The sequence below is a fragment of the Gracilinanus agilis genome, chromosome 4, assembly GCF_016433145.1.
Source record: "Gracilinanus agilis isolate LMUSP501 chromosome 4, AgileGrace, whole genome shotgun sequence".
NCBI lineage: Eukaryota > Metazoa > Chordata > Mammalia > Didelphimorphia > Didelphidae > Gracilinanus > Gracilinanus agilis.
Genome location: NC_058133.1, coordinates 78,816,343 through 78,828,045, shown reverse-complemented (window position 1 = coordinate 78,828,045; position 11,703 = coordinate 78,816,343). Strand labels below are relative to the sequence as shown.

At 45.4% G+C, this 11,703-nt stretch overlaps 1 protein-coding gene across 2 annotated transcripts in view; it reads right to left on the bottom strand.

The window, feature by feature from the left end:
- Positions 1–2,322: 2,322 nt before the first annotated feature.
- The window catches only part of NPL (N-acetylneuraminate pyruvate lyase), a 58,021-nt gene continuing 48,640 nt past the window's right edge, over positions 2,323–11,703 (bottom strand). For both annotated transcript variants that reach the window (XM_044671681.1, XM_044671680.1), the window contains 6 exons: positions 9,224–9,316; positions 6,985–7,133; positions 6,795–6,841; positions 6,224–6,308; positions 4,388–4,427; positions 2,323–2,641 (listed from right to left, as the gene is read on the bottom strand). In XM_044671681.1, the coding sequence (XP_044527616.1) occupies positions 2,490–2,641; positions 4,388–4,427; positions 6,224–6,308; positions 6,795–6,841; positions 6,985–7,133; positions 9,224–9,316 (566 nt within the window). In that variant the 3' untranslated portion in view covers positions 2,323–2,489. The remainder of the gene's footprint in view (positions 2,642–4,387; positions 4,428–6,223; positions 6,309–6,794; positions 6,842–6,984; positions 7,134–9,223; positions 9,317–11,703) is intronic.

The following is an 11,703-nucleotide window of genomic DNA, read 5'->3' as shown; positions in this document are numbered from 1 at the left end:
CCCCCCCCCCCCCCCATCCCCTCCCCGCAGCTGGTCCTGTACTCTGGGGTCCCCTGGCCCATCCTCTCGGACCCCAGTTCTTGGTGGATGCCCTACTCCGGGGGCTCTTGCCTGTGCCCTCGCGTTTTTCGGTTGTGGCCCCCGCCTTATCTTCCAGCCCCATTTTAAGCTCTTTGCGGAGAGGCTGTATTTTTCCACGTTATATTCCAGCCTCCAGGAAGGCACCTGCTCCTGCCCTGGAGTTACCGCTCCCCTATTCTACTGCTGCACAGCTTGCTGGAGGCTTTCCCCCATTTTTCTTTTAAGTGGAGCAATCCGGCTATGCCTCTGTGGCGGTTTCCCCCAGCCTCACTCCCGTCTTTGATCCTAGATGTCCTAACCCACTTCTTGTAGCAAGCCCATGTTGCTGGTAATGTGCACAGACTTATTTCCCTGCCCTTTGGCTCCGTAGCTAGACATACATGGATTGATTGGACCTGAATCTCAGGTCCAACACTCTCCAGCAATGGGCCTGGGCAAAAAAATCTCAATTTCTTCACCTGTACAATGGGGAGAGTGAATCGTGTACTTTCTAGCTCACCCCTGAACAGTAGGAAACCCCTTTGTCTATCCTAAAGTGTGGTATACATAGGACTCGGTATTTTAAATTTAATCAACTCCGATTGTGACTTCTCATTCAACGCTTTTTCTTCCCCTTCGCCACATGGTTTTTCATGAGTATAAGGGGCTTTTTAGATCCGTGGTGGGCCACTCAGATATCCTGAGCCAGCCTTCAGGCATTTCACTAGCCTTGGTCACCCTCATCCCAGTTATGTTAAGGTAACATCTATCCTTTAACCTGCTAGCTTCCAAACTCTCTACATGTCAATTAAAATGATTATTTCAGGCTCTTTGCACCTCACTTGCCATTATGGTTTAGACACTTGTTCCACAAGGGTTACAGAGAGAAGGGAGGAATTGTGGAAGATTTCCCAGACTATAAACAGAAACCTGGTGGAAGTCCTGCAGAGAGCTCTTCAGGCTATTCCTGATGACGGAAAGGAGCTGATATAATTATCAAGGGGTCATCATCACCATCATCATCATCAGTGGCATTTATATAACACTTTAAGGTTTGCAAAACCCTGTATATGTATTATCTCATTTGAGCCTCACAACTCTGAGGGATGGATCCATCATTTTACAGATAAAGAAACTGAGGCAGGCAGAGATACCGTGATTCGTCCTATCACAAAGTGTCTGGGGCAGCATTTGAACTTGGGTCTTCCTGACTTGAAGGTCAGCAGTCTATCCACCATTCTATTCAAGTTGCCTGGTTACTAGTAAAACCAGGTCTCCGACAATGGAGGAAGAACCCGGGGAATGTTTCAGTAACGCTAAAGTCAGTGATGGATGTGTTCAGAATGTGGAAACAAATTTCACAGCCGGCTCGCTCTTCTTCTCCCCCACCCCACCCCAACTAAACCTGAAGGCAAAAGCAATCTGGGTCAAAGGGTAGCCTGGATAATTGGGTGACGAATCCCTATAAATTCCCATTTCAGCCCACGGCTCCAGCCTTTTCCCACCCGGAAGGAGCCTGCCTTGGTGTGTGTCTTCCCCTGGGAGACTAGAACCCGCGCATCTCCGGCGCTCCGCTCAGGCCCTGACATGCTGGCGGCACTACATCAACCTAAGAGTTCTGGACGATGACGATGGATTCAGGAGGACCTCGGGAAGGAGTGTGGATAGACTGAGAGTCCTGCCAGGCTCTTCTAACGAGAAAGGGGTCTCACGGTCCGGTAGGACCCTGCTTCAAACACTCTCCCATTCAGAAAGCACTTTAAAAAGGTTACGGAAGAACCTGTAAGGGAGGTAGGATAAGCGCTGTGACCACCATTTACAGAGGGACTGGGAAGAGTCCGTCCCACTAAGTGATTCACCCGGCTGCAGGGCGCAAACCCAGGAGAGACTGCTGGGATCTCCCAGCAGGCAGGAGAGGTTTCCTCTTCCAACCTTCGAATCCTTGATCCAGGCGAGGGTCCCCGCCATGACCACTTACTGTCTCTCGCACCCCTCCACCTACAGCCAAGCTGGCTGCGTCCATCCCGCGCTCCGTCTGTGAAAAGCCCGGACCGGTACTGCCATGCCAGTGAGTCTAAAGACCATCCAGCACCAGCCTTCAGAGGAGGCTTCGAGACCGTGCTGGAGGGCAAGCAGGAGGAAGCCTGGAACCTCATAGGACACACTGAGGGCCGACCTCCCGACCTCCCACGCTCCCTCCCAGGATGGCCCGCAAGGCCTTCCTTTCCCACCCTCGGAATAACACAGCACTGAGACTCCAGGTCGGTTTCAAATACTTGATTGGCCCGTTGGCGCTGGCGTAGGACTCTCCTTTCTAAAGAGTGCTTAGTGCAGGCTGATTACAAGATTCCCTGAGAAATGCATTGTCACACCGCGGGGGCTCCTCAGACACCCTGGCGGGGCTGCCCCAGGTGGCTCAGCCTTCAAGCTCAGGGGAAGCAGTGGCTTTCCAGGCTCTTTAGCTTGGCCTCAGCACCAAGAGTAAACTCCTCCGAGGCTCTCTGCAGGGGCAGCCGAGGTGGACCCATCTGGATCCCAGAGACAAGAGTCATGATGGCTTTTGTCTGTGCAACTCCGAGGCCTGGGCAAGGAAGGAAAGCGAGGCTGATTAGCTCCCTCATTCTCTAGAGAGCCATGCTTACCCGCCCCTGAGGTAGAGGTAGAGGAGACCTTGGGCTACTTAATTTGGCAGATGAGGAAAGTGACTTCTAAAGGGTCACACAGGTAGTGTAAGTGATGGAGGAGGGATTTGAACCTGTGTCTTTTCACTGGACCATGAAGCAACACAACGGAGAGCGGCCACTAGCTACCTGTGGTAGGATTAGCTGAAGGACCTGAGGATGGTCAGCCTTAGAAGAGAGGGTCTGGGGGATGATTGGGGGATGATCGGGGGATGATCGGGGGAGCTCTCTCCCCTGTAACCTTCTGTGACTTTAAAGACCAACCCCTCATGCTCACAGCCAGAGCACCCGGCCAGAGAAGTGGAGGAAAAGGAGGCAGTTGCCTTACCAACATGAAAGGTTAGTGTGAAGAATGTCTTCAGTATAAATTTTAACTGAATGCACAATTCCTTGCGGACATTCTGCCGGTGTCCCAGTAAATCCTGTCCCTGCCTAAGCTGTCCATGTCATCATGAGGATTTGGAGCCCAGAGGTCCATTCTGACCGTTCTCCCTCCCAGGAATTTACTTCTTTTTATTTTATATTTTATTTTATATTCTTATTTCCTCTGCGCTGCCCTACATGTCATTTCTCTTCTTAAGGGGAAAAACATTTCTTTTTCTGATCTTTATTCCTAGGACTTAGCCTGAGTGTGGCACACAGAAGGTGCTAAAGAAAGCTGACCAAGTGAATGAATGAGGGAGAGCCTCGGTACCCCCTTTTTCACATCCTCGGCAGCACAAGCTCTGCTTGTAGGGACTGTCTGCGAAGGGAGAGCCCAGAGAGTAAGAGCTGCCAGAGAGGGTGGGGAGTATGGGGGGGGGGCCCACAAAGGCCCCAGGGATTCCCCAATCACTGCCAAGAACTTAGTCCTCACCCCTCTCCCGACCACCTGCCCTTCATCTATAGCTGCCTATTGGATGTCTAGAATTGGATGTCCCGTGGAGATCCCAAATTCCTCTCTTCCCCAAAATATCCTATTATCACCAAGGATACCACTATTCTCCCAGATATGCAGGCTTCCCACTTGGGTGTCATTCCCAAGTCTGACTTTCTCTCACTCCCCAATATCTGACGAATTCCCCAATCTGGCCAATTCCACCTTCACAGACTCCTGTTAAGGCTCCCTTCTCTAACAATGACCATGCCACCATCGCCACAGGCCCAGACTTCTGCAGGAATCAGGCTGGCTTCCCTGTGCCTCCCCTTCTCCTCCAATTTGATAAGTTCTAGGGGTCCCCATTCTTTTTTATAAGAAGCCTTTTCTGACCTCCCCTAACATCAGTGCCCTCCCTCTGGGACTTCCCTCCCATTTATCCTGCAGATATTGTCTGTCTGGACCAGCTCCCCATCAGACTAGTCACTCCTCGGAGGCAGCCACCATGGCTTTTCTTTGTGCCCTGGAGTTGGCAGTGCTCGGCACACAGCAGGGACTGACTTGATAAGGCAACGAGAGTATGGAAAGGAGAGTGGACTAGAACTGCATCTGTTTCAGAAGTTACCCAGAGCTAGTCCTGGGGGTTGGGACAAATAGAAGGATAATGGGAGGGAAACTTATTTTCCAAAAAATTCAATGCTGAGCCTTTTACAAACTTCTCAGAAGTCAAGGAGGTATTTTCTACTTCTGCTCCCTGACACAGGAAATGGAAGAAAGATGCTGTACTTACCCAGTTTGATCACATAGTTCATAAATCTCTGGATGTAAAACTAGAAAAAGGATAAAAAAAACTTATAATTAGTATTAGTGACTAGATGTGAGCTGCCTATAGAAGAGGGGTGTCACATTGTTAGAATTCAAAGATTAGATATTGTATTTGTCTTTGCTTTTGAAATTTAGTCAAAATGAAGAGCAAGAGACATGAGGGAGTGGAATTAAGATCAGGGTAGAAGGACAGCTGGGTGACTCAGTGGACTCAGAGAGTCAGATCTGGAGACAGGAAGTCCTGAGTGCAAATCTGAATTTAGATACTTTCTAGGTTGTGACCCTGGGCAAGTCACTTAACCTCAAACTGCTTTTCTGTCTTGGAAGAGATACTTAGCATCTATTCTAAGGCAGAAGGTAAGGGCAGAAAAAAAAAGGGTAGAGGGAAAGCTGCCCCTAGAACTATTAGATGGCTCATATACAAACGTGAGGTATGAAAAAATGTGTATGCATGTTGTATATATGTGTGTATAAATATATATATGTTAATGTTGCTTTTCTATTTCTATCCATAAGTATATTGTGCCTTAAGGTTTGCAAAACACTTTACAAATATTTTCTCATTTTTATTCTCACAACAACACTGTATAGTAGGTGCTAATATTATCCCTGTTTTTATAGATGAAAAGTTTGAGGCAGACAGAGGTTAAGTGACTTGTCCAGGGTCAAACAGCTACAGTAGGTCTGAGGCTGGATTTGAACTAACATTACTCCTAACCTCTTGACTCCAGGCCTAGTGTTGGATCGATTGGGTATATGGGACCCAGCTGTCCCATAACAACTGAGGAGTTAGTTGATAATTAAAATATTTGGGTAGACAGGGGCCAGGCAAAGCTGGCAACATGAGGAAACTGCTGCCAGTGGCTTTGGATTCTGGCTGAAGGGCCATGACATGGGATGCCAGGGCTGCATGATGGGCCTGTGCTCTCACTGATGGAGAAGGGTCAATTTTCTGGACACAAGCTTCTCTGATCCTGGCTGGGCTAGGGTCCTGGAGAGGCTCCCCTGGCCACAGCTGGGTCTCCAGGACATCAAAGCAAGCCTTGGGTGAAGGGAGTAAAGATAAACTTTTGAAAGTGGACAAAGGCACTAAAGAGGCTATCCTTAGACCGTGGGCAACACACAAGGATCTGGAAGAAATCTGTTTTTTGCCCCTCCTGGAGGGCTTTGGGACTCTAAAAGTTCTTCTTTTCTCGTTTCTTTGTCCTCTTCAATTTATATAAAGTACTTTACCAGCTGGCTGTTTGGGCTTTCTCCATTTCAGTGAAATGCATTTTTTTTTTTTTTACCTATGCCTGTAGGTTAGCATCTGGACTTGTTTCTTAGGGACCATTTAGCCTAACTAGTCTTCTCAATAGGAGTGGCTCAGGTTACCTGCTCTCTGTATTTCCCCCAGGTTCACTTTTGCAATTCAACAAATAAGTGCCTCTAGGGCAGTGATTCTCTGGCACCCTATGATTACCTTTTTACAAAATAAAAAATATTTTACGATCTGTAGTGAAAAATAATAGATAATGCCTTCCACAAAGAGAAACTAAGAGTTTCCTCAAAGGGGAAAAGTTAGACTGGAGAGGACACAATGGATGAGGCATTCAATTTTATAGATGACAAAGAGAAGATAAAAAGGCAATTGATACATTTGGGGGGATGGGCTTATTCTAGGAATAAGAAAGGAGGAAGTGGAATAGGGAAGGAAGAAAGGAGACAGAAAACTAACAAGACTACCTAGCACAGGACTGATGAGTTTGGAGGAGGGAAGAAATAAGGCCAGGTTTTGTGTGGAGAAAAGACAAGGCTATACCTGATAGTTCAAGGCTAAGGGAAGGTCCTGGCGTTCAAAAGCTTCCAACATCTGGTTTGTTTTTTTGCCCAGGTAGTTGTAGGTGCTGCCAAGAAAATAGAGTACTAGTGATTCAGGAACTAATATGAGAAGAGGTGCCTCTGTGGTTTGCAGCATCTATTCTATTCAACTACAATAGCACACCTATATGCAAAGACACACACACACACACACACACACACACACACACACACACACACACACACACACACACTATAGCCACCCCCCATTCTCCCCCGCCACCCCAACTACCTAAAAGGGGAAGTAGATCTTTAGAAGCTGTTTTCTTGGGGGCTGGCCACTTTTTTAGTTTTAAGTGCCAACAACAGTGCTAGGAACTACAATGGAGGAGGAAAAGGAAAAGAAAAGGAAAAAAGCAAAAAGAGAGAATGGGAAAGTTGGGGAAGAGGAAGGGATGATGGGGTAACAGGGAATGAGAAAAGCCAGAGAGGGGAGGGGGCCATAGTGGGACAGGACCAGGTGTCACCAGTAATTGTCTTGGGTGTCACACCGCACAGAAGACAGCTGTTACCTGCCAATGGCTCCAGTTGCTCCCATGGCCAGGCCACTCAGCAGTTGCTATTAGAAAAAGATGAAAAGCATTGACTTTTACAGAATGCTCCTCGAAGCATCCCTCCTCCTCCCCACTCTGGCCAAGGAGAATGCTATGGGCAGTCTATGTTCTGGTCCTGGGGATCCTGACAATGAGGGAGAATAATTACCTCATCCACCCCAAAAAGGAGAGCGAATTGCCGTTGACTGTTCTGATCCACACACTGTCCAAAGTCTAAGAGATCTACATCACTGAATTTCAACCCCTGAAAAGTGGGAATTTGATCCTGAATCCCGTCCAGCAGTTCTTCAGCACGAACTATTCAGAACAAAGATTTCTCATTAATCCACATCCTTTTAGTGATAAAAAATCCTTCTTACATTGGCGGTCCTATGTATCCCTGCTCTGGCTCCCTCTCTTATAGTCTTGGACTAGGGCTTTTCAGACTGAGAGTCAGTTGGGGAGCCATCACCATGGCAACGAGGCCCTGGTGTATTTTCATTTACAGTTTTGTAAATAGTTAAGTAGTAGGCAAAGCAAAGAAGTCATCTGAAGGTCCTTTGTATCTGGAAAATTACTTTCCCAGGTCTTCATTCTGCTACCAAAAGGACTAACATATTTTTGTAGAACTATTATTTTTCAGCTTAAGTGACTAAAGATTGATAGGATTCTTTCTTGCCCTTAAATATCTAATCCAGTGAGAATATCTTCCAATAATGGTAATAGGGATGAAGAAGCAGCAGTGGCTGCAGAAGAAAAACTTCTTTTTAAAATCAAAAACATTTTTTCCCTCAATTACGTGTAAAAACAATTTTTAACAATAATTTTTAAAAATTTTATGTTCTAAATTCTCTCCTTCCCAACTTTCCCTCTCCCTGAGATAGTAAATATAGATTTTACAAGTACAATCATGTAAAACATTTTTCCACATTGGTCATTTTGTGTAAGAGATCTCAAAAAAAAGATGAAAGAAGGAAAAATAGAGCATGTTTTGATCTGCATTCAGACCCCCACCAGTTCTTTGTCCGGAGGGAAGATGACAGTTTTCATCATCATGAGTCTCTGGGATTATCTTGGATCACTGTTGAGAATAACTAGATCAAGAAGAGCTGCCTCTTTTACCATACTCTGGACTTCCCTTTCTAATGTCAAGGTGGCTCGACCTTCCCATGGAGTGAAAGTCAGCAACCTGGCTTCCTCTGGAGAAACATATATTTTAGCCTCTTAATCCATAGCATGCTCGACCCGAGGCATGCGTGCGTGTGTGTGTGTGTGTGTGTGTATGTGTTTTAGCCTTTTATCTTCTGTATTAGACTCGATACTAAATGCTAAATACTAAGGTCTGAGGTCAAATTTGAACCTAGGGTTTCCCGTGTTTAGGCCTGACTATACACTAAACCCCTAGGTGCCCCTGAGGTTTCTTACTGACCCTCATGTACCTCTTGCCCACGTGAGGGGCTGCCTCAAAGAGGTAACAAAGTATAAAAGTCTACTTTAAAGGAAGCAATAACCTCTGGCCTCATTTTTTTCTTCCTTTCTTCTGAAAAAGGGACTTGGGATCTACCCAGGCCTTCTGTCCTCACAGAACTGATTCTCTATAGCTACCACTATACTTCTCGAAGGAGAGGGGACCACTTCAGGAAGATGAGCCTAATCCATCTCCTGCCTTGGCAGAATACAGGGATGCTGAATGAACTGTTGAGATAGTGCAGAACTCAGGTGAAGGGAGAATGCCCATTTAATAGTTTACCAAGTGTTTCATGTTTGGATGTTAAAAATCAAGTCTAGTGGTGGTGGTTGGGGGGAGAGCTGGGTAGTTCAGTGGATTGAGAGCCAGGCCCAGAGATGGGAAATCCTGGGTTCAAATCTGACCTCAGACACTTCCCAGCTATGTGACCCTGGCCAAGTCACTTGACCCCCATTTGCCTAGCCCTTACCACTCTTCTGCCTTGGAGCCAATACACAGTATTGATTCCAAGACGGAAGGTAAGGGTTTAAAAAAAAATCAAGCACTTGGAAGAGCCTACCAGGAGTTATGGGTTACTCCTTCATGTTTTAAGCCCAGCCTTTTGTGTTTTAAGCTGAGGAGAAAGGAGAGAGCTGTTCTGATCTCTATTTCCAGAAGGAACTCTGTTAGTTTCTTTTGGAGAGATTTTAGACATGAGAAACCTAAGCTCTGTTTGAGAGACTATATCCAGTGTTATCCTCTGGGGTGGAGGCATAATGAGCCAGGAGCAAGGAGAAAACCCCTGACCCTGGAACCGACCCCTGACAGCTCAGAGCTGGGAGCCCTTAGAAGAAGGAGCACAGCAGCACCTTGGGCCAGGGGGTCAATACAGTAAGAAGAAGTGATTAATGGGAGAGAGAGCGAGGGGTCAAAGAAAAGAAATAAATAAAAAAGTACTCACTTTTTATTCCTGTCAAAGCAGGAATATGATAGTAATAAAATGGCACCTTAGGGGCGGCAGCAGCCACTTCTCTTAGAAATGCAATCAGGCCATCTGAAACAAAGTGATAACACAAATTAAATTAATCAAAGCCTTAATGTGTAAATGAAAACATGGAAAGGTAGAGAAATGCTGAGCAATTGTAATAACCAGAATTATTTTAAGAAAACTAAAGGAGAAAATCCTTCTCAGTAGAGAGGTAAAGGACAAGGGCTACGTAAATTGGGTTAAGTGACCTGCCTAGGGTCACCCAGCTAGGGAGCATCTGAGGCTACATTTGAATCCAGGACCTCCTAATTCCAGACCTGACATACTATCCACTCTGCTACCTATTTGCCCCTTAACACTGCCTGCTCAACTTTTTTTTTTAAATAACTGTTTTGATTTATTATGAAGAAGTCTTCAAAGAGAGGTATATCATTGATATGTATATAAAAAATACAGATAAAACTACGTACATATGTGTGTATCTCTATTTATAAATTGCATGCATATGAACAAAGAAAGAGCCTTTCAATGAGCTCCATCAAAGCATGAAGATGATGCTGGATCATCAGAAACTACGTAAGCGGAGCACTAGCTTTGGCGGTTGCCAGTAAGGCCAGTGGCCTTGGAGACAGACCCTAGGAAGTGCCTGTCCCTTGAGCTGGGGAAATTGTAGGTCCAGGGCCAGGACAGGCTGCAGAGGCTGCACAGCCCAACCTCTTCATTTATAGATGAGGAAACGGGGAGCTGGGAGGTCAGATAACGCGCCTGAGTTCCCGTGGGTATTGAATGGCTGAGCCTTGCCCATTGCTCTGCCTACTCAGATTCCTTGATACTGGTTCATTTGTCCTAGTTTGGAGACACTTATGCTGAAGGAATGGCCACTAGCTTATAAATATTTTTTGCTACAGCAGATCATGAAGAATCACTTCCCAAGGAACAAGAGGTTTTGATTTGTCCTTAGTGGGGCTGCTCACGAATCTTCCATAGGATGTAAGAAATAAAGAAGTACATCCTGTCAAGCAGGGTAGAGAGAAATCTGCTAACAGTGGCTTTCTTGGGGGCATCTGGGTGGCTCAAGAAATAGAGAGCTAGGCCTAGAGACAGGAGGTTGAGTTCAGATCTGGCCTCAGACACTTCCTAGCTGTGTGATCCTGAACAAGTCACTTAACCCCCATTACCTTGGAACCAATATACAGTATTGATTCTAAGATGGAAGGTAAGGGTTTAAAAAAAAAAAACAAAGAAAAACAATGGCTTCCTCTAGTTCTGAAGTAGAAACTTTTGGGCTACATCTTCATTGTCACTTCTAGTGCCAGGTCAGGATCTTTTTCTATTTTCTTACTCAAGAAACCCATATCTCTTTTTATAGGCTATAACCTAACTAACATCCTACTGCCCTGGCTTGCTATAAAGAACTGGTGCCAGGGGCAGCTGGGTAGCTCAGTGGAGTGAGAGTCAGGCCTAGAGACAGGAGGTCCTAGGTTCAAACCCGGCCTCAGCCACTTCCCAGCTGTGTGACCCTGGGCAAATCACTTGACCCCCATTGCCCACCCTTACCAATCTTCCACCTATGAGACAATACACCGAAGTACAAGGGTTTAAAAAAAAAAAAAAAAAAAAGAACTGGTGCCAGCCTCAGCACATTTTAGGACATTTCCTCTAACATGTTTTATAAACCTAAGAAGCCTATTTGGTGGAGCTACAGCAGAATGAGGCCAAGGATTGGAGACAGGTAACAACTTGCTTTAGAACAGAGTTTTTTTGCATATGGTTCACAGAACTCCAAGGGATCTGTGGAAAAATTTCAGGGCAGGGGGTGGTCTATGAACTTCGATGGGGAAAAAAATTGACATCTTCATTTTTATTAACCTCTAAATAAAAGTTGTCACTCCTTCAATTGTGAGTTTCAAAAATATACTTTTTTAGTATAAACATACATGTATGTATATATATATATATAAATACATAATATATCTATATAAATTATTTAGAGAGAGAGCTCACAGGTGTCACCAGATTGCCAAAGAGATCCATGAAACATTGAAAGGTTTAAAATTCCTACATTTGAATAAGGCTGAGTGGTAACTGAGATTATTGCATGAGGGATAGAGACCTAAAATTCTGCTTTCAGAGAGGGTTGAAAAAATAGCATAAATATGACTCACAAGCAATTATCAATGAACAAGTATTATACCATGTTATCTGCTTACAAATACAAAAAAACCCCAAACAGTCCATGCTCTTAAGGAACTTACATTCTATTGGGGAAACCATACATATATAGATGAGTTTACAGAACATTAACACAAGGTAACTGAGGCTGAGGAGAGGACTTCTGTAGGAGATGGCATTTAAGGTGGAGGGAGGTGGCAATGGCAGACAAAAGGCCGCATGAGAGAGAGAATGGTATTTGTGAGGGACAAGAAGATCAGTCTGGCTGGACTGTAAAATGC